Below are 23,436 nucleotides of genomic sequence, written 5' to 3'. Positions count from 1 at the left end.
AAGTCACTTTCTTCAATGCCATTGTAACTTCAAGTGGTCACTAAATGAACTATTGTAAGTTGAGGACTATTGTAAGTTGGAGCCCTGTAGAGGAAACGCTGTCTTACTAGCCTCATGCTAAGTGTAGTTCAATTTCTTCTTTCTACAAGCATTTCATTGTAACAAAGGTTACCACTGACAAAAAACACATGGGAAATGGAAAAACAAATGTATAATATTTATTACTTGGTAAAGTATCTGCCATTTCTAAGCATTTTTTCCATTCAAAAGAGAATTCGGGATACATTTTCAATTACCAGAAAGATATTTCATAGTAAGTCTAACTATTGCTCTTAATTGCCAAAACTGAAGCCAGCAAGAAAAGGGATATTCTACAGCTTTATTCCCAGAGTGGCTTAAAGTAAAGATAAAAGTACCCTTTGTAATATTATCTGGCCAAAGAACAGCATCTGTAGAGGTAGATATGTATTTTATAATGTTTAACTAAGTGGGTATTCCACTCTGGTTGTCACTTTACATATGCAATCTTCCTTTGTTTCATGTTGATCTCCCACTGAATGTGCTGTGATGCTGGTATGTTTATGAATCTTCATAACTAGATGTGCTCTGGTTTTTTTCTGCTAGCATTTTGGCTTTGAAGTGAAAGGAGGAGCCACTGAAGTAGTCTCAACTAAAAACAGTCCCACAGGAGCTGTTCTTATGTCCTACTCATCATGCCCAGAAAACCCATCACTGTAATAAAGGTTGGCCTCCTTTGAGACAGTGCTCTTGAGACAAACCTAGATTCCTTTCTATAATAGCACTAGACATAACTTACATACTGCTCCACAGTGCTTTACAGCACTCTCTGAGTGGGTAACAAATGTCAACATATTGTTCCCAAAAATCTGGGTCCTCATTTTACCAACCTCAGAAGGATGGAAGGCTGAGTCAACCCTGAACTGGTCAGGATCAAACTCCTGGTTGTGGGCAGAGTTAGAGTGCAATTCTGCATTCTAGTCACTATGCTACCATGGCTCCTAATGTCATTGGGATGGGGGAAAAAACAATGTTTTCAAATAGACCTGAATGTGACTTCCTCCCCTTTCTTCTTTTCTGACCCAAAGTATCCTCTGCTTCTCATAAGATGCTTTAACTCAGCTTTGAAAATTGCCTCACTTGGTGTGGAAGGCTGACTGGGGTTTCCAAGTGTTATGAGGCTAGATTAAGTGCAAATGAAGCCTGATCCTCCTTTAGCTCTTTAATTATCATGTTGGACATTGCTAGGCTGGCTCCCACTGGGATTTCCTTCACAACTCCAATATAGCATACTGTCTGGTGTTTGTTGATTCTTCTGATGTTATTCATTCAACAAAGTACGGGGAGATCCAGTTTCCATGTCCTCAGTATGGTCTGGATAATGGGTGCTGTTGCTGCATTTTTCAGGTTCCCTGGTCTGTCCAGCCATAGGAAGCTTATACCATTGGTGGCATCTCGTGTTTCTTGCCTGCCTGCTGAAGAATCACTATTTTTGGTGCTTTGTGATGCCTTGTCCATCATTGGGAGAAGGGGTCCGGGACACTTTCAGAGAAGCTGCTGCCTGCTTCCTTCATTTTGCTTACTACCTCTGAAGGCCATTACTTCATGACTCAAGTCTAATCCTTGTGACTAGATAACTGAGCATGTTTCTTTGGGGCTTTCAACTGCAATGTTTTGCTGTCGTAGGGTTGTATGCTGTTCCTTTCTCCTCAATCCCTAACCTCTGTTATAGTTTCTTTTTGGGAGGAGCCAATGGGAAAGCCACTAATTAATCCTATAAGACACACTAATGAATGAATTGAGATTTCTTGTATGGAACAGGAACAAATCTTAAGGTTTGTTTTCTAGCTAGAAGTAGAATTAACCCTTTCGTATCAGCTCCAGCAAGAATTCTTAAATTTGAAAAAGAACTCTTCAACATTTTTGATGACATAAAGTAAAAATATTTGGGAAAAATGCAGAAATCGAAATACATTATATTTTCCTGTTTATTTCAGCATTGGGAACATTGTGTCTTACCAACATTTTGGAATGTGACAGAGCAGTTCGAGGGGGAGGAAATGCATAATCTGCTGTTGCCAAATCCGGATATAACACCTACAATTTCAAGAATTTTTTTTAAAGCAAGTATTTGTTTTTAAAATATTTTTTATATTTAAATGTAAATTGTACCACATTTAAATGTCATATTAAAATTTAACAAATGTTTGCATTCTTGTATCCTTATTATTTCAGTCTGATGCTAGATACAAAGAAACAAATGTTAAGTCAGCTAAGAAATATTCATAACTCAAAGCAGCTAACTGATTTTACACCTGAAAGGGAAAAAACTCAAATAGACTGAATAATCAATATTATACAAAAAAGGATCCCTTTACTGTAAACCTTTTCAGAAAACATACAGAAGAGTTTTTAATTTTGATTGGTCTTTGTTGGTCCAACTTCTTTTCATGGCAACAATTAAATGCATTTATAATTAATCTATGTCTAGTGCTTTTTTCTGTTAAAGTAAATCAAAATAAGGAGGAAAAATAATAAAGAAAAAGAAAGGAAGGAAGGAATAAACTATCCTGTTTGCCCGTCTATTTGAACCCTCCAAATGGTGCAATATATCAGAACAGTTTTTGAATCCAGGTACCTTAAATCCACTAACTTAAAGAATGCACAAAATATCTTTATTACTTCTTTACTACCCATTACTTCTTTCAAATTGAAACTTCTACCAGTTCACACTGTTCACACCAGTTTTATGTGCAAAGTTGTGGTTGCTGCAACATTTCTACTGTTGCACGATTGTGATTTCTGATGCTTCCTGACAGGAAAGACAATGGAGAAACTGGCATGAAATCAGAAGTTACTCCTGTTCCTGGTCCATTATACCACAAATATTTTGCAATCAAGATACCTCAAATCTTAAAGAATACATAAAAAATCCTGGACATGTTATTCTTGTGGCACTGAAATGACCACCATGTTCAGACTAGTTTATTCTCAATTTTTTGATCATTGCAGCATTCCAACAAGATATAGGTACTGATGAGGTATTAATAATGATGTAGGTACTGATAATCACCATTATGTAGGTACTGATAATGGAAATGTCCAGCAAGAATATGGTCAGCCTAATTGTGCAGTGTGAAAAGGGGTTGGGGGAAGCATCATGGTTAACAAAAGATCCCAAATGTGACCGAGAAGCAGCAAGGAGGGAAAGAGAACAAGAATCCAATGGGAAAAATCTAATGTTTATTCTGGTTATGTCAGACTGCACTATCTTTCTCTGAAAGGATGGCCCAACAGGTCATAGGTTCTCTAGTTGAATATACAGACAACGTTTCTCTAGTTGAATAAAAATACAACAAAATTTGATGTGAAACTAAGGTGAGGGAATGCTAGAAGATTTTATCGATTAAGGGAATTATAGTTATATGTTACTTCAGATTAGAACTGAAATAAATAGTATAAATGTTGGAGCCAAAGAATAAAATTGATAAAAAGTCATATATGTTGAGTGAATGCTAAAAAATGCTAAGATGTAGGCTGCTACATGGGTGTGGTTTGCACTGGTTATTCACTTATTAAATTTATATAGCTGTGATTCTGGACAGCTTACAAACTTAATAATCCAAAACAATAATAAAAATTGTGAAAATCATTAAAATTAATAAAAGCTATAACATTATAAAAAGCACCATTCATTTTCCTAATAGTACAATCACTTTAGCAGACTCTGCACCAATGTCACCAACTACCTAGGCTAGATGGCAAAGCCATGTCGTTAGGTTCTTCTAGAAGGCAACAAGTTTGGACTAACAGGAATGGAGTAAGTACTGAAACTTGCTGCATCCCATATAATAGTGTTAGAGAGTAAGAGACCTTGCTCCTGATCAACACTGTCTGGCCCCCAAAGAAGGAAGAGAACTAATACAATACAGCACTAAAACTCTCCTGTTTGTTTGTGCTGCCCGCTCCTGGAGCTGGTCCAGAAGGATACCATGGTTGATGGTACTGAGTGCTACTAACAGTTCAAATAGAACAAGCATTGATGTAGTAACCCAATCTTTCACCTGCCAGAGGTCATCTAAAAGTGACGAGCGTGGTTCAGTCCCATATCAGATAATTCACTTCCTCCAAGATCCTCTGAAGCTGTTGTGCAATCATCTTTCCAACAACCTTGTTTAAAAGGGAAGATTGGATACTGGACAAAAATTGTCCATTATGGTTGGGTCCAGTAATGGCTTTGTGAGGAGGGGCAGAGAAACCACTCCCTCTCACAAGGAAGAATTTACCATTGCTAAAACCTAATCCTAAGTCACTTCCCAGGAGCCTTCACCAATCAGAACAGGCATGGGTCTAACAGGCAGTGGCTAAGCTCAGTCATGAGAACCCCACCTGCTTCTTCAGATATAACAAGTTCAGCTCCTTGGCAGGATTATATCTATGCACCTCCACAGGAACTGAACTAAAGCTGGCATTTAATTGGGAGCAAATCTGAGCAATTTTGTCCAACAGATGCTTTACAAAACCCTCTGCATAGCCCTGTAGATGCACTTCAGAGTCCCTTCTACTCAAGAGGGCTGTCAGCTATCTACAAACTATGTGGGGTTAAATATGCATGCATGTTTATATCATGGAATTATACTTACTAGAGATAGAGAAGTTTGAGTCTGCTGGAGCAGTGGTTCTGGAAGCTGGGAGAGGTGAATACATTCAGGAATTTTAATTGTACCTCCATCTAGGTCTGCTATGATTACATCTAGCTAGAAGACACAGAGACAGACATAAACGCTCTGTATGATATTTAATACCATTAAACATAGATAGAATATTAAATGTCAATAAACCAAACAGTATGGAATATCCATTGAGAAATGGGGAGGGACTGAACTGATGGAAATATTAGGTTCTGATTTTAAATCAAATTTTGGTTGGAATTGTTAAAATATTCTGACTGATGTCTAAAAATTTTTGATTAACCAAGCTGTAGGTTTAATCATTTTGCATAGCAGATCTCACTGCGGTGGTAACTTTAGATAGCTCTTCTGTTAAAGAAAAGGTTCCTCCTATTTCAAGAACAGAGCAAGATCAATCCAGGTTTTTCCCCAGTTATTGTATGGCTCACCAGAGCCATTTCCCATGCTATTTTCAAGTCATTTTCGGATTCTGCATGAAGAAGGAACACAAACTGAGAAGCAGAAGTCCTGCTGATAAAATGTATTATAGATAAATCTGAATCCAACTCACCATATAAATTGAATTTTTTCAAATTAAATTTTCAAATATCATCAAATGCCACTGGTTCTACCTCTGTGAAGATCTGACCTGGAAAGTTAATACAACCCAGGTGGCTAGAAAGGCCCAACAGAGGCTTCACTTTCTTAGGGTCTTGCGGAAGAACAGGGTAGAACAACGGCTAATGACCCTTTTTTACCGGTCTACTATAGAGCGTCCTCTCGTATGGTATTGTGGTTTGGTATGCTGGTCTGACAGCCGCGGATAGGAAAGTATTACAGAGGGTGGTGAGTACAGCACAAGACATTGTGGGCTGTCCCCTGACACCACTGGATGACATCGCCAGGGCTCGTTGCCTTGGAAGAGTGAGGAAAATTCTCAGGGATGACTCACACCCTAGACGGTATCTCTTTACTCTCCTACCATCCGGTAGGAGATATAGGAGTATAGCCAGCCGCACCAACAGGCTGAAAAACAGCTTCTATCCGTGGGCTGTTAGGCTTTTGAATGAGAAATAACTTTTGTGAACTTTTGTGAATTTTATGCAGAATTGACTTGGGAGGCTGGTGTGTGGTGTAGTTGGTTCACATGGTGTAGTAAGATGGAGGGTTTGTTGTCACTGTGTGTTGAGGGGTGGGAGCACAAAGGGAGCCTCAGCTAATCTCAATGTACACACAGTTGTACTTTGACAATAAAGGTTCATTTCATTTCATTTCACTTCTCCCTTTCAATAAGGATTCCACTAGAACAACCACTACCAGACTTGCCTATTAGTTCTAAAACTCATTACTACTCAGTGCTATTTTATTGCTCTTAGAAAATATCAGAAGTCATTCAAAATGAAAAGGCTGTTAGGGTAAATCACGTTATGAATAGTTTCCAAATGGGTTTTTTCCCTCACCAAAATGTCTTTTTCTCCATTATATTCATTTAATATTTATGAGATATGTAACAATTTCTTGATACTGTTTGGTACTAATATGTTTGTACCACTTTGACATTTTTACAGTTAAGGCTGCCATATACTAATATTTTTCACTGCATAATCTCTCTGGATTCACTTCCTATATCAGAGAGCTGGGCAGCATGGAAATTTAATCAATCAATCAGTGACTATTGCTAATATAGCATTCCTAATTTTTTTTTCCTCCCATTAGAGCCCAGCCACATATGTTTCGGAGCATAGTGGGCAATTAGTTAAGATTTTGTGATGCACAGTATGCATGAAAGAATGTAAGAAAATCTCCTGTTGTTTGAGTAGAATTATTTATTTAATTTTAGATGATGTTTTTATATCAGGCATAAAATCCAGCTTAATATACTCACAAGTTCATGGATATCATTACGGAAGATAGAATGTACACCAATAATAAAAGGTGTTGGTGAACTTAGAACCTCCAGGAGTTGTGCAGGTAAAATTGGAATGTATGGGTAACTGAGAAAAAAAAGAAAGGACAAATAATGCAGCCACTCTACTTTGTTAAACACCAAAATTTACATGCTTTCTACCATTTCCATTAAGTCAGCAAAAATACATTGACTGGATTTTTATTTACTCTTTTGAAAAATATTTTCTTGCTTAATAAGTAGAGTGTTCACAAAAATAACTAGTTCCTGGTTTAACAAAATATCATAAAATACATTTCACTGCATTTTCTATCTACAGTTTCCTCAACTGCATGACTGAAATATAATCTTTAAAATTAATGAAGGAGACAGAACACAAAATGTGCAGACAACTATTGATTGAGGTAATATACTTAAAATTAGATTTTCCCAAGACAAACATTATTTATCTAAAACAGTTACAGATAAGCGAAAATTGTAATCTAAATTTAAACAAGAATAGTTAGTTAAAATAGCTGAAACAGAGCTGTTTTTATCAGATAACTCTGAACTTTGCTGGCAAAAATAATACATGTAAAATAGACCTATATACAGAAATTATTTCAATAGCATAAAACATATTAATATATTAAACAAAATCATTGATTTATGCTTATCCAGGTAGGAAGAATTCCAAAACTGTATTCAGATGGCACCTGGAAATATCCTCCCACCCCCTCCATCCTCCCTGCGTCCTTTCTAAAGACCTTTCATATAAAGTTTGAACACCGTATCTGGGATTATACCAATAACATGACCTCCATCAGCCTGTCAAAATCTTTTACTGTAAGATAATGGGTAAATTATTACACACATAGGGAATAACCATATTACTTGAGATGATTTCAGTTGTCTTTGAGGAGCTGAAAACTCCAAGGCTGTGACTGAATATGCATGCTGAGCTTGTGCATTTCATGGTTTTCATGACAATCATGAATGTTTAAACTTGTCACTAGATCAATATACTGGGCGTAAAATATCCATGAGCTTGTTTCTTCTATATGATGGGACAGGTGGCTTAGCTATTGGCAGTGGAAGTAAACATTATGCTGTTGTAATTGGGCCTTGAATCTCATTTTTGTACATGAAGCCTTTAGCATGTGTCACAAAACCAATGGCCTTAATTAAGAACTTTTAAGATTGGAAAGAGAAGCAGCCAGATTACCAGGCACATTACACAGCTTGACTGTTGAAAAGGTTCAACCATTTCAGAAATCAAATAATTATAGCAGCATTTATGATCTCTATAATGTGAAGAACAGTATTATGTTTATACAGTAAAAGTCTGGATGAGGACATCTTAAAAACAATGTATTTAAAAAGACACTGCAGCCATCATGCTGAAACTTAGTATTTCTGTGAAGGCCCTCTGGTTTGTATTTCAAACAAATTAAAATAAAACAAGTCAGACAGTGAAACATGAGGTGTGTTTGTGTGACATACTGTTTTGCAATATATCTCTAAAAGTCCTAGATTTGGAGAGTCTTAACAGAAAAGGAATGGCAAACTATAAAAAACCTTTAAAAACACCTTAAAAACCCTAAGTTAATCCATATTGATAAAGATTTGATGCAGTCATTTTAAAAATCTTACCTATATTTGAGAGGAAACATTAAGGATTCTAATGCTCTACAGGCATCACTCAGTCTTTGGAAACTAGCAGAATGAAAGAGGACTTTATTTTCTGTAAGAACTGCACAGAATAGATTCAGCACATTTTGAATTCCTTAAAAAAAGACAAACAAGTTTTAAAATATATAGACTTATTGCAATAACAAAAGAATGAAAGTTATAATGTATTAATTGACTATTATTGGAATCACTTTAGGGAAATATGTGATAAAACTCTCCATTTTGGAGATTTTCTTATTTCTGAGTTCTTTCATTTGCTCTTTGACACGTATGCATTATGCTATTATTATTTCCATATCATTAGAATATGACACAGAAATTGGATATCTTTCAGTATATTTGACCTCATTTTTCCACATTGCTCAATAACTACTTCAAATGGATTTTGTTCTGTTATTTATGCATCTAAAATCCATTTAAGTGGTTAGTGTAGTTTATCAGACAAGCAAAACAGCACAATCTTATAGAATAGCTCAATTGTACAAAATCAGTCTCCAAACTCATTAGGTTGCTGTTGTGAGAGAAAAAAAATCTCTGAGTTATCTGCAAAACATACATTAATAATTATGAGTCTGAAAAGAATCCAACACTTGAAGATTAGCTGGTTGAAAAATCTAACAAACATTTTCATTAATTGTGTTAATGAATCAGACACAAATATAAAAAGAGCAAAAGAACTGCCAAAACCTTTCTAAGAATTTATAATTCTGAAACCCCCTTTAAAATTAAAACAATTTTAAAATAAATGTTAAAACAATTATTTTATTATTTACTGGAATTCATGTTATTTCTAGGCTAAGCAGAATACTCATTAGGTGGTGACTCTCACGTGTCATCCAATGTGGAAAAACCTTTTTCTTTGTGATTTAAGACCCTCTTATATATTGCTCATATCACACTATTATGCATAGACTGTTCAATTAAAAGAAGTAAAGTTGATAACTATTACCTGTACTATCTAATTAGAATTTTTTATAGAGAACCTTTAGGAAATTCTAATGCCCATAAGCTCATGGCAGCAGGAATATATTGTCTATAAACAGTTTTGCCCATTTCAAGGGACTTCATTAAGTCATTACTTATTGCTGTTTTACGACTTTCAACAGGATTATTGAACTTTAGAAGGTATATAGTCAACCATAATATATTATCTCTTTTAGTGCTCTAGTGCTTATTAAACTATTTATGCCACGCCTATACATCTATACACAAGGAGTCTAACAAAATCATATGGGTAAAATAGAAAGACCATTACTCCCAGTATTTGTGATTTAGAACAGATATTGTGAAAGCAATACAACAAGAAAAAAAATATGGGAATTGGAAAAGAATCTTGACAAATGCCATTAAATATCTGAAATTTGATTATACTGCTATATATTAGGCTGCTGTTGTGAGAAAAAAATCTCTGAGTTATCTGCAAAACATACGTTAACAATTATGAGATAAACCAGATTACAATCACAAAGTACGCCATATGATCCATCTTGTTGAAACCCCGACTGAGAATCCCCATAGACATCTTGTTGAAGTATAAGTAGAAAGGAAAGGGAACAGAGACATACAGGTAGTCCTCGATTTATGGCAACTGAGCCCAAAATTCTGTTGCTAAGCAAAACAGTTGTGAAATGAATTTTGCTTCAATTTAAGACCTTTCTTGCCATTGTTACGTGAAACACTGCAGTTGTTAAATTAGTAACACGGTTGTTAGGTGAATCTGGCTTCCTCATTGATTTTGCTTGTCAGAAGATCACAAAAGGTGATCACATGACCCCAGGACATTGCAACATGACAGTCACTAGGCATCCATATTTGGATCACATCACCACAGGGTGCTGCAATGGTTGTAAATATGAAAAATGGTTATAAATAACTTTTTTCAATGTCGCTGTAACTTCAAGTGGTGACTAAAAAAATGGTTGTTGAGGACTACCTGTATCTAACTCTGAGCAGGTTTTTTTCAAAGGTAAAGGTAATGAATGTTAATGCTACCAGGTATGGACTGCAAATATCTGGATGACATTAAATGGCTGCAGGAAGAACTACCCCTTTCCTACTAGCTGGTGGTTATCTGGAATATTTTCAGCCCTGTGTTGGAGGCTATAGTGTCTCCTTCATCTCTGAGGAATGCCACTATCCCAATCCCATATATTTTCAAAACATTTCTCTATCCATGGTGCTAGTTGTATGAGAGATATTCTTAGAATGAATGAATTCATTTTTATTTTGAGGATATTATAATTCACATGGTAGTGCTCTATATATTAGAAGTCAGTGTTGCTGTTTGAATGAGCGAGTATTTTTCATCCAAACAGGAATTGATATAGAGGCCTCTGCAGAGAAGGTAGTTGTGACTGGGTACTGAAAAAATCCCTTTTTATGTGTCTGCAACAAAGACTTTAAAAGGTGAGGCTTTAATTTTGACATCATTGGTTGCCCTGTGAATGCTAAATTTTTATTGAATTCATTGGTAAAAAGTTCTGAAATTCATATATTTCGCTATTCTGTTATCTGAATGAAGGGTTTCTGGATTTGGCTATTTTGCTGTAATCAAGTTTTTGGGTTAATTATGTAATGCTGACCAAAGACAGAAATAAAGATTTGATGCATGATTTCATTAGGTGTCTATCCATATATAACACCCACACTGAGAGAATATATGAAAGTCAATTGGTCCCATAAGTACACAATACCTAAACAAAATTAAGTGAACAGTACGAACGACTAAATGTATCGAGCTAGAAAGAAAAAGCCTCATCAGAATCAACTTTCTGCTATAATATAAAAGCTGTTTGGCAGTTCTGTTATTTTTACTTCCCCACCAAATAGTGGAAAAGGGTATATACTGGAAACAAAATAAGAATAATTTTCACTAATAATCCTCCAAACACTTCCATTTTTTAAAAAATGAGAATTTACATACTTCTAGTTTCTCCAGCTTTGTGTATCTACTTACTACTGTAAATTTCATGCCCGGCTATTATATCTCATGTGGTTCTTCCTCTTTCAATTATTCTCTTCCCATTACAATATCCAAATCTTATAACCGCTAAATAAATGTTGTCTCCTATTGGTCAAAATTTTCCTCTCTCCCATGTACATTATTAATTATATTTCAAATCTTACTGAAGTGTATGAGATAATATTTTTTTCACCTACACTGATATCATGTTTAAAACAATTATTCTGAAACTAACTATGTTTAGAGCTACTTCCTTTTGGCAACTACTAGTAGCATAGTATTTGGTTCTTGTGCTAATCAGTGCATATTTGGGGAAATAAAAAAGCATCTGTAATAATTTAGAAGCTTCAGGAGTGGATTTCGAATGAAGAAAAAAAATCCATCTCCTTCAAAGTTGGAATGCCAGTAGAATAACATTTAGCCAATTCTCCTATTTTCCTGAAAAAAAATCTTATCCAAATCTTTCTATATCCTATATGTTGAAGTGTAAACAACAAATAATCAAGAACACTTGTATTTTAAATAACTGATAATTTAGGAAGCAAAGAGAGTTTTGGCTCCAAAGTCATTTTTTACCCTAAAACACTTTGAGCACTACTGGCTTATGTGATAATTATTCCCAGTGCTTGTTATAATCCATCTGCATTCTCTCCACCGCTGTCCTCACTCTCTACATACAGATTGCAAGCTTATTCAGAGAGCACTGTCTCTACATTTGCAAGTTTAGAACTCATAGACAGCACCTTTGGCCAATCGTTCAGCATGGCACCAAATATGAAATGGCTTGCCAGCAGAATAACGTTTGAGGACTCTTTGAGGACCCAGAAGTTTGAGTTTTGAGTTTGGGTCTGAGGACTCCAGAGATGATAAGTGTGCATGTATTCTCTCTGGTGAGAAAATAAGCACTAATTAATACACGAGCTGTCTGGAATATGAATCTATTTATCACTGAAGTGAGGAAAAAAAGTTGTCGTCTAAGGATGGTAAACAACTGGAGTTTTTATAACTATATATCATATCAAGACCAGGAGATGTGTGTCCATCAACAGAGGCAGGGAAAAACTATTACACAGCAAAGCTCAGTTTTTAAAATTGGTCTATGCCAGCTGTGAATCTTATTCACAAGTCTTGCTTTTATTTAATCCAAATATATTTAATATATGCTTTTGACCCAATATATCAGACATGTCAAACTCGCGATGTCACGTGACATCACGCAATGTATCGGGACTATTGTTGCCATTGCCGGCAATGGGGTGGATGCAGCTTCCATGTGACGCATCTGGCCCGCGGGCCAGCAGTTGGACAACCTTGCAATATATGAATGTTCATTCAGATTTTCTCTATCTTTACTTCTTCTTTTATTACTTCGGATCTCGATACAAAGTTCTGGCTCTTGCTCTTCTGGTGGCCTAAACCATTGTTAATAGATGTTGTTCTAGTGTGTCCTTGATGTTATTTCTTCATTTTCTTCTGGGTCTGCCTTATGTTCTTTGATCTTCTCATCTTTTTGTATATGCCTCTAAATAGGTATTCATTCTATTATCCCTGGTATACAATGTGAATTTATATAAAGTGAAATTCTTTCTTTGAACAGGACTTCAGAAGTGGAAGATATTTATATCTCTAAAATGCAAGAAAACCATATCACTTTATATCCATGGTGCTATTCAGGGCTTGCTAATATCAGCAAGTATAGCTCCGAAAATCAAAGTTTTAGTTACTGCTTTAAAAATTAAAGATTGTTAGAAAAAGTACAGTGTTTAACTCCAAAAGTTGAAACAGTTGAAGGATAAAATAAGATTTCTTTCAATCAGTAAGTAATAGTAATAAGTAATAGTAACAATTTACTTTAAGTAATGTAAAAATATGAAAGTGAAATAAAATGCCCTTCAACTTCTGAAAAATAAAACTTCTGAAAAATTGCAATGTCAACTTTAAAGACAGATCTCCATGCTTCCTTAGGCTGGAAGGCAGAACTATTTTTGTTGTCACCTTGAACTTCAAAACACATCTGTGATACTGACTAGCCAAGGGCACAAACAGACCAGACAATGCTAAAACAAATAAACAATCTATCTAGTATTCATTATTACAGATTAAGCTTCCATAGTCAAGCATGCTTCCTGTTGAACATTATCCATATGTTTGAAAAAAATTGACAGAAGCTTCCTGACTATTTTTTTTACTGTTTTTAAAGTTTTGAAAAGGTAAGTAATTTGCACTGAAATATCTGACTTCCTATTTTTTAAAAAAAAAAAATGTAATCAATCATCCTGTTTCCTGTTGTTCTAAAAATGATTTACAAGCTACACATAGACACTCACGTACATACTGCATTGTTTAAAGCGTTACCATTTTAACACAAAAAGCATTGCACATTTTAAGGACTTCAGTAAGAATTATAGAATTTACCGGAATTGCTACATGATGAAACCGAGAACAGGCTTGCACAATTTCTGGGTTCCGGTTATCAGTAATTTAGTGAGACTAATTCACAAATATGAGTTAGCAGTTATCAGAGAAATTTTCTGAATTATTCTAAAAAGTGATGCAAGCAACCTTTTAATCAGAAGGGAAATCAGGTTCACTAAAGAAATTGGATATAAAGCTTTGTAAAACTGCATTTAGAGAACCCTGATGTCTCTTGCCTAATAACGATTTGGGCATTTTATGCTGTAGAATAATATAAAAATAAATTATTATGTTTAATAATAAAGGACAGATTTCACAAACTGTGGACTTATTTGTGAAGAATGCATAATTAACATATTATTCAAATCAACTAGAATCTCAAAGTAGCAGTTTGGGTTTCCTAAATGGAGAAAAAAATAAAAATGTAGAATTGTAGAATATATACTGTACTTGCCCAACAGTAGTACAGGCTGGGGAATAAAGTCCCTGCATGGGGCTGTCTTTGTAGAAAACTTCAAATGTTGATCCATTTAGCTCTTAGGGCTAATGGAAGCAAGGAAATTAGAACACATAACATCTATATTGTACTAGTTATGAATTCTGAGTCACTTCAAGGAGCTGTTATTAAAGTTTGAAGTTGTTAAAAAACTGGGACCAATTTATTTTAAGGATTGTGTTAAAAAAGTATGGTTTGTATTTTAATATCAGGAAGTAGGATAAATTGAGCCTGGTCATTTGTGTCTCAAATTCTGGGTTTTTTGATGATCCATTTGTTTGTTTTTTGATTGTCCATGTTATCCTTAAGAGTCTTCTCTAACATCAATGTTCCAAAGTGTCAATATTCCTTCCATCCTGCTTCTTCGAAGTCCAATTTTTGCTTCCATAGAGTGTCACAGGGAATGCCAATTTGCAGAATTCTAATCTTTGTAGATATACACATCATGACATCCAAATATCTTTTCTTTATGGCTACTTTTCCAAGTGCTAATCAGTGGTGTATTTCTTTACTTCTTATTTTTTACTGTTAATGGTTGATCCTAAAAGGCAGAAGCTGACACCAGTATAGTACAGGTCTTCCTCCACTTTTAAAACCATGCTTCACAAATATATAGCTTGAATAAATAAGAGGAGAAGATAAAGCTTTGTCTTATTCCTTTGCCAATCTGAAGCTATCTGTTTGGTATCTGCGTGGCTTCTTGGTCCCTATATAGATTTTGCATGAGAAGAATGAGATGTTCTGAAGTTTTCATATTTCTAAGCATATTCCACTATTGTCATGATCAATGCAATCAAAGACCTTTCTATCAATGAATTACCTATTGTCTTTTAAGTATTCTTGTCTGTTTTAATTATCCAGCAAGCATCAGTAATAATGTCTTATGTTCCCTTGTCTCTTCTAAAGTCAACTTAAATACCTGACATTTCGTTTTCCATACAGGGATCTACATGCATTGCATTGCAATCTACATTGCATGATCCTAAGGATTATTTTTCTAGCAACTGAAATTGTGCTACATATTGTCTGATAATTTACATACTTTATTAAGTCTTTTTTGTATTTGAATGTAGTTTGATCTCTTCCAATCTCGTCACCCATTTCATAAATATGAAACAGATGTGCAAGGTCATCTGGATTTATGATGTAGTATACTGATAATATTTTCATTTCTATCTAAATCCAAGGAAAATTTCAAGTTCATTATTAGAGTTTGATGGCAATGTGCAAATTGAAGGCTAATCCAGAAAATACCAGCAAATATTGTTTATTGCTATATTCCCAACACAACTCAAAGTGCTAAACATTTCTGGTATGGGATGAGGTCATCCAAATAAATAAATTACACATTATATCCTATCCCAGTTTAAAACATTTGAAGAGGACTTTTTGTCTTGCCAACATCTTAAGTGCAACTATTAGGAACATGACAGAGGGCCCTCTGAGTGGCTGACTCCAAGATGTGGAAATCTGCATTTTTCTTACATGTCATTTGCATTCATAAGAGTATTGGCGCAGTGGTTAGAATGCAGTACTGCAGGCTAATTCTGCTGACTGACAACTGCCAGCAGTTTGGCAGTTCAATTATCAGCATCTTGAAGTTGATTCAGCCTTCCATCCTTCCGAAGTCAATAAATGAAGACTCAGATTTTTTGGGACATTATGCTGACTCTCTAATTTTTGGGGGCATTATGCTGACTTAGAGAGGGCTATAAAGCACTGTGAAGCGGTACATAAGTCTAAGTGCTACTGCTATACAAGCAGTCACTTAGGCTGACTGGTTTGGACAAAAGTTTAGCTTACAACTTATATTTAAGTATTTCATTGTTCAGATCCTATTTTTTTAGTGTGTACATTACTGCAGTTATATTGCAATTATTTTCTGCGATCTTGAGCAGTGTTTGGTGGAAAGTAGAATGCAGGTATAAGTCACAGTGCACATGTTACAGCAATATGCTATTTTATTAATTGAGCGTCTGCACCCAGGTGTGTTATATATCAATACTTTATATATAAATATTTATAATCAGAAATGTAAAATAAAGAGTAAAAAAGCAATGTGCAATTAAAAGCTTAGAAATGAGAAAACTGAAAGCAATCCTGAAGAAATGCTGACTTGTAATATTATACTTAGTTTTTAGTATGTAGCAGAAAAGTATTGCTAACATAGGAACCTTTGCATATATAATTTTGGAATATCCTGGGAAAAATCACAAATGATGCAGTAATTTCAGGAAATAAAACAATATTATTCTAATTAGAATAAAAAAATATAGATAGGGGAAAAGCAGTTTCTACCACATGGAAAATACTGTATATGGATGTAGATATTTAACATTTTGACAGAATTATCGAACAGTAAATAGCAACTGATTTCCTGTTTTACTCTGATTATACATCTAGGTAGAAATTGTCAATTTTATAAACCAAAATATGATAAAACTATTTCACCACATTACATTCCCAGAAACAAAAGCCAGGACAACTGATCATTCAGTGCTTATGGAGAATAAAACATATTTTCATAAGAAGATTATTTTATGTTTCCTATTATACAAAATCTGATATACTAAAGGCGGAACCTTGGCAGACACAATAGTAATCATGTATCTGGTTTCAGGTTGTTTGTTTTAGCTTTTTCATTTTTTTATTTGGGATGCTATTGACTTTTTAATGCTTTGTAATTGGTTACTAGAATAATTAAGCCTTCAAATTCCAAAGGAATAGAATCATCATTTGGCAATCTACACTTAAAATAGGTCAGTGTAAGGTCAACATCCTGTAGTAAATGCTTTATTGTATGCTGTGAGACATAAAAGGTGATATACCAGTAGCTTTGATCATAACATTCTGGGACAATTAAGAGTGAAATATAAAACTCTTGCTATGTCAGGTATTATAATTCTGAGTGTAATAAAATTCCTCATTGTTACAGTTAATTTTGAATGTGTTGGGAGTGCCATTGTTTTGCATACAATAAAACTTAATTTTTAAGTAATTATATAATTCATGGCAGTAATTAATTCTTTAAATTTCAAAATGTTAAATAATTCAAAATTATTTTAGAAATTAAACTCTCCATTTCAAAAAGTTCATACTTTTTTATTATGGTCTAGTAACTACAACTACATATCAGTAATCCTGAAACTGCAAATTCACAGCCATAGCTTTCAATAATTAATGGTACTATTTTTGTTTCTTGCATGGAATCAACTGTTAACTTTGCAATATTTTCAGACTATAACAGCTTCTGCTAAATTTGGAATATTTGCAAGGGTCAGATCCTTCATTCCATTCCAATCATCATCTTCCTGATTTAAAATGCCAAGACAATGAACTTTATTTAGAAGCCAGTTACATGAGTCCTGTTTTTGCAAAGATGTTTTCTAAAGCTGGTGTTTAACACATAATAAAATACAACGTTCGTTGTATCATTTTATTCTAATATAATTTATTTTACAAGAAAAATATTTGAACTTAAATAGCCCTCATTCATAAGGGAATAAATCAATCATTGGTTGATAAGACAACTTTCCAAAATTGTTCAAACATTAGGTATAAATTATATTTTCTTAAGGGTTGACTAGTATTTTTAACAGCAATGCATAAAGCAAATGACAGATGTATATTTGACGTGCCCGATTAAGCATGATTGCTCAAGAACATTTCCAATTAAGACTAGGCTGAATGACATGAGTTATGTTTGTATTTTAAGATATGAACAAGATGTTTAAAATATTAATAAACCATGCACTTTCAAATTAATGTTTGTTTTTTTTAAAAAAAACCTACTGTTTGTTTATATAGTACTAAAACAATGTTTGGAGAAAAACCAGATCAAGAATTCACAATTAAAATCAATTAACACTAATTATAAGCCAGAGTAAATAGATGAGACATCAGTGCCTGTCTGAAGACTGTAATCATGTGATTTGGCAGATATCAATTAGAACAAATTGCACAAATCAGATGTTATTACCACTATTGCCTAACGGTATACAAATAAAACCTCTGCACAGATGGTGTTTGGTTAACGACACCTCATTCAGTGACTGTTCAAATTTATGACTGATATTCAAAGTTTCAACTCTCGCAATGCCCCTGCAGTCATATGATCGCAATGGGGGTGATGGCATCTAGCCCAGATTTCTGACTGTTGCAGTGTCCTGTGGTCACGTGATTTATGACCATCTTGCTGTCTTCCTTCAAGCCAAATCAATGATAAAGTCAGCAGGAAGTCGCCAGTCATGGTCATGTGAGGTCCTTACTTAATGACCAGCAGTGATTTGCTTAACAATGGTAACCAGGGATTGCTGATATAACTAAAGCACAACTAATGAAAAGAAGACCCTTGATACATATTGTTCACTCACATATAATCTAAGTAGCATAATTTTCATTTCAGAAACAGCACTATCCTATGTAGTAACAAAGAAAGCAGTTTTCCTACATATAGCACCTCTGTCTTATTAGGATTAAGTTCTGCCTTGTCCATTTTTCTATAAATCTTTCAATAAAATAATGTATCAGCTTCTATCCCAAACCTGAGACTCAACCAAATTGTCCTACATAATACAAACAGAACTTCTCTTTTGGTAGTGTTCCCCTAAGTAACTACAATATCCTCTTTACCTGACCACTGCTGAAAGCTATTTCAGTATTTATATATATTTATTTCCTAAAGGAAACAAGATTTTAAACTATTTATCAGGAATACATATCCCAGAAGCCAAAAGCAGCATTTTATATTGGTTAAGATCAGATGTCAACATTTGGTAGCCAAAAAAAAATAGTAACTGGAAGTGCAATTTTGATTTTTTTTAAAAAAAGCAAGTAAAATAGATGTTTTGTACCTTCACCTTTAATCCTCTCCAAACCCTTAAGAAAGCTAATAAAGTTCAACATGAAATCCCATTTGATGGCATCAGTATTTCATTTCCATACCACTGGAGCCATTAGTAACTGAATCTAACATGAATAAATGAATGTGGCCCATGGCCAAAAAATATCATCTATTCCTTTTATAACCTAATATCCTATACACCAATTAAGGTTCATCACGGCATTTGCATTTTGGTGCTCTTAATGGACCAGAAGACAGAGTAATTATTATAGGTTAGTCTAATAGCTATTCTTATCTCTGAAAAATAGGCTTGTTAGTCTGTATGAGAAAACCAATTTTATTCAATCAATAGGTCTCTCGTGTTCTTGTGCTACTTTTGATGATTTTTTTTTCAAACAGAATTAACAGTTACTGAAACTATTTAAATTAAAATTATCCTTGAACTAATTGAAATTAAGATTAAAAATAGGTAACTTGGCTTTCATTGTTTCAGTGAAGCCTTCAGAATTATAATAGTATCATTTTTTTAAAAAAAAGAAAAAGAACATTGTAAATCTTAAGCCTCTTTTAATTTTATTACAAATAGTTATTTTAAAACAGAGGAATTTTTAAATTTGCATTTCATCTACTTTATGAAATAATAAAAATTCAAACTATTTTTGAACTACTGACAACAAATGTAAGTTGTGCTCTGGATCTTTCTTTTTTTTTAGAAACAGCGTGTTCTGCATGGCGTAGACAGAACCTCCCTTCTGTCCAAAAGTGAGGAAAGGAGGATGAGGGAGTTACACACTGATATTGCACAATGTCCCTGCAAATTATCAAATTATTTTGCAAGTGGTTATTCTATATTTAGTACACAGATGAGAACAATTTATTAAAAATAGGTTGCATTTGTTCTAATAAAATTATATTTATGTTTTTCAAAAATTATATTATACAATTACATTGTACAATTATATTATACAATTATTTTCCCACAAGTGTTACTTTCTGTGTGACATGCATCCATAGAAAAGGGTTGCCTTTCTACTGGGCTGCTTGCAATTAAAAGCAGGAATTATTTCCTTAAAATGGAATTCTTTCGTTAGTGGTCATTCTTGGCTGAAGCAGAGACTACTTCACAGTGGAAATCCCTCCCTTAACAGCTGTGAATTCATGATTCTAATAAATTGTTTTGTAATAGGTCATAATTCAGAACCAACGAGGAATAGGATGAAAAGTAAACCTTCACTATTCCATCCTCAATTTTCCAACCATTCATTTGCCCACGGACAATAGTTAAATAAAAATGATGTTAAAAAGTGTGGAAAGAAGGCTTTCTGATTCAGTGTTATTTTTTACACAAACAAGTTTTGCTACATTAATGCTTGAGCTGAATTAAATATAGCTAAAGTTAACAACTAAAGTGACTTAATATAAGGTAGTCCTTGACTTACAATCGTAATGGAGCCTGACTATTATGGTTGTAAGTCATGACAGCTGTAAAGTGGCTCACCATGTGACTGATTTGATTTTACAATCTTTTTTGTGACAATTGTTAAGCCAATCACCATGGTCATTTAGGGAATCCGTGGTAGTTAATTGAACACCACAGTTGTTAAGTGACCCCTGTGTTCACTATGGGGCTTAATGCTGAACATTGCTGAAAATTGGAAGTAAATGCCAGGTTTGGGCAAAAAGGTAGTAAATCACAGTCCCGTGATCATGGACGCTGCAAACAGCCGTATATGAGGGTTAATTGCTGAGCACCTGAAATGTGGTCGCTTTGGAACCAAGTCATAAGTAAATTTTTTTTTGGGGGGGGGGGGAAGGAAATCCACTGTAACTCTGAATGGTCACTAAGCCACTGATAGTAAGTCAAGAACTCTGTGTGGGATATTTGTTGCTGTATTTGTACCCTGCCTCATTTTCCTAAAAGTAAAGATAAATTTTTAATAGTGAATATTCAGGACAACAATACATAAAATAACTGTAATAATCTAAAAAAACAATAATGTAGTTAGAAATTTTCAAAGGGTCAAAGGTTAGGAATTTTTAATGAAATTCATGTTTTTAAACTCTGAAAAGCTGCACAGATAACTGAAAGGGTGCAAATTTGAAATAATGTTCCAGACAAAGACCATCTGGGGCTTTTTAATATGTGAAGGACTTGTGGAATAAAGACTTTGCATTTGGTGAGTTCCTAAGGTCTGAGCCATCCCAAGCCCCAGCATGTTTGCACTGTGCTGCAGTGGCATCTCATGCCCCCTCCTGCAGCTGACAGCAGTCACTCACTCACAAGCAGCCTGTCATTCTGCTTGTGAGCCACCTGGGAACTGTAATTTTCTGCTGTCTTCCCCACTGATTTACTTGTTGGAAGCTGGCAGAAAGTTGTGATGAGGTCCTCAATGACAGCAGTGGGAAGTATGAGGAGTGCTATCACATTACTTTGTGCTTTACAACTGCCTCGTTAGCAACCAAAATTCCAATTTCTGCCATTAATTGAGGACCACTTGCATGTTTATTGTAACCTTTGAAACCAATCTGTAGCAAACGTAGAACTATACATTGGGAATGACAGATCATATTAAGCATCTTTACTAACTTTAGTTTCTATGGCCTGCTTAAGATGAGTAAGTTTATGTGATTAATCATACTCATTAATTAACATTCTACATACAAACATTGTGCTAATAAGAAGTTGCTAAAACAAGCCTACCAAATAAACAAACTTGGTTAACCACGGAATGTTCACTATGCTTGTTTTTATCAATTTCTCTGCTTTGTTGTTGTTGTTGTTAGCTGCGAAGTCGTGTCCGACCCATCGCGACCCTATGGACAACATTCCTCCAGGCCTTCCTGTCCTTTCTCTGCTTTAGATATAATTTATTAGATTTTGCTTTTTGTTGTGGTGTACCTTTTTAATTTACAATTTAAATTTAAAACAGGATGATTCCTTCAGTGTTTCCTAATTCTAGGTTTATAAGTGGCTGAATAATTATTTTAACAAAAAATAGAAATGAGTAAATGCCCTTAAGCCATTAATCATCACTTTATAGAAGAGGCCAGTAATATCTTCTGGTATTTCCTGTATCGTGCTGTTTTGTCACCTTGGAATGAGTACGTTAAGATTCAGTTGGGGATTGATAGAATGAGGGGTCTTAACAATTTCACTACTAAACATTAGGTCATGCAAAATTATACTGATTTTTCACTTCAGTTAAGAGATAAAATTCTCCTAGTTCTTCCTTTGACAAAAAAAAAAACAATTGGGATTTGTTCGGATGCTTCAGCAAACAGAGGCTAGGAAATAAAAGCCTTAGAAATTTTAGACTTTCAGGATTTCTAAAGGAAAGGAAGCTCTCATTACTGTAAACCCAATACCATCATAATACTGGATATTATACTCAAAAACAGATTTCATCAATACAGGAACTATTACTTGGCCTGTTTCCTGCCAATAGTATGTTGAATTTCTCCCTGGCTTGGTTTATAAGAACATCCAAACAATTTGCCCTGCAAATGATATTAAGCTTCAGGAAAAATATGCTATCAGTGGCGCTATGGTATTACAGATCCAAGCAGTGGTGGGATTCAGCCAGTTCACACCACTTCGGCAGAACCAGTAGCTAATTTTTTGTTGCCAAGGCCCAGAATGGACTTCCGGAAGCGGCATCCACACACCAGGTATTCCCATATTTGAATCCCACCATTGATCCAGGGTATTTATTGATAATTCTTAATGTTGCCAATATAATTACAATGAATTCTAGATGACAATAATTTAGTAAAGGGTATAATTTCAGGATACATAGTAGCACTGAAGAATGAACTATGCATCCCATGTGATAAGAAAATACTTCACTGAATCTAATACATTTGTCACTTCAAATAGTACACTGCAGTGGAAACTTTGTTTACCAAATATCTGGTCTTCAATAATACATTCAATAATACATTTTCAGTAAAAACACAGTATTTGTTCAATTCTCTTTGTGTTTTTGGGCTATTATTGCTTGCTCAATTTATTGCATTATCATCACCATGAAAAATAATGAACAAACATCACATGCAGTGGCTTCTTTATAAAATTAAATACTACATTACTTTTTTTAAAAAAAAGGATTATATAATAAATCAAACAGTATTTACATGAAGATCATATTTTCAACTATTTTAACTTCATATAACCACTTTGGGAAAGATGGAAAAACTGATACCAAGAACCAAGTTGTTACTCCAAATAATGCAATTCCTTAAATTACTGTTCATTACTATAACTTTTAATTTCTGATTATATAAACTCATTTTGGAGGAAAAGAGATGAACTCAATATAGACAATGAAGAAACATACTGACACAGTTATAAAAATGAAGACTGAGATTATTAACAAATTGCAGGTAAATTCCATTCTAAAACACACTACCAGTAACATAATTTGTTAAAGTCCAAACAACTACAAGTAATCATAT

The 23,436-nt window shown here is 34.4% G+C and overlaps 1 protein-coding gene across 2 annotated transcripts in view; it reads right to left on the bottom strand.

Annotated features, from left to right (window-relative positions):
* The window catches only part of SBF2 (SET binding factor 2), a 227,048-nt gene that overhangs the window by 98,725 nt on the left and 104,887 nt on the right, over positions 1-23,436 (bottom strand). For both annotated transcript variants that reach the window (XM_083350643.1, XM_083350642.1), the window contains exons 7-10: positions 8,227-8,359; positions 6,574-6,682; positions 4,662-4,775; positions 2,038-2,115 (exon numbers count right to left, since the gene is read on the bottom strand). In XM_083350643.1, coding sequence (XP_083206769.1) covers positions 2,038-2,115; positions 4,662-4,775; positions 6,574-6,682; positions 8,227-8,359 — 434 coding nt within the window. The remainder of the gene's footprint in view (positions 1-2,037; positions 2,116-4,661; positions 4,776-6,573; positions 6,683-8,226; positions 8,360-23,436) is intronic.

Source organism: Vipera ursinii (genome assembly GCF_947247035.1).
Source record: "Vipera ursinii genome assembly, chromosome: 1".
In the NCBI taxonomy this organism is placed as follows: domain Eukaryota; kingdom Metazoa; phylum Chordata; class Lepidosauria; order Squamata; family Viperidae; genus Vipera; species Vipera ursinii.
The sequence above is the reverse complement of the archived record's forward strand: the minus strand, read 5'-3'. Positions and strand labels throughout refer to the sequence as shown.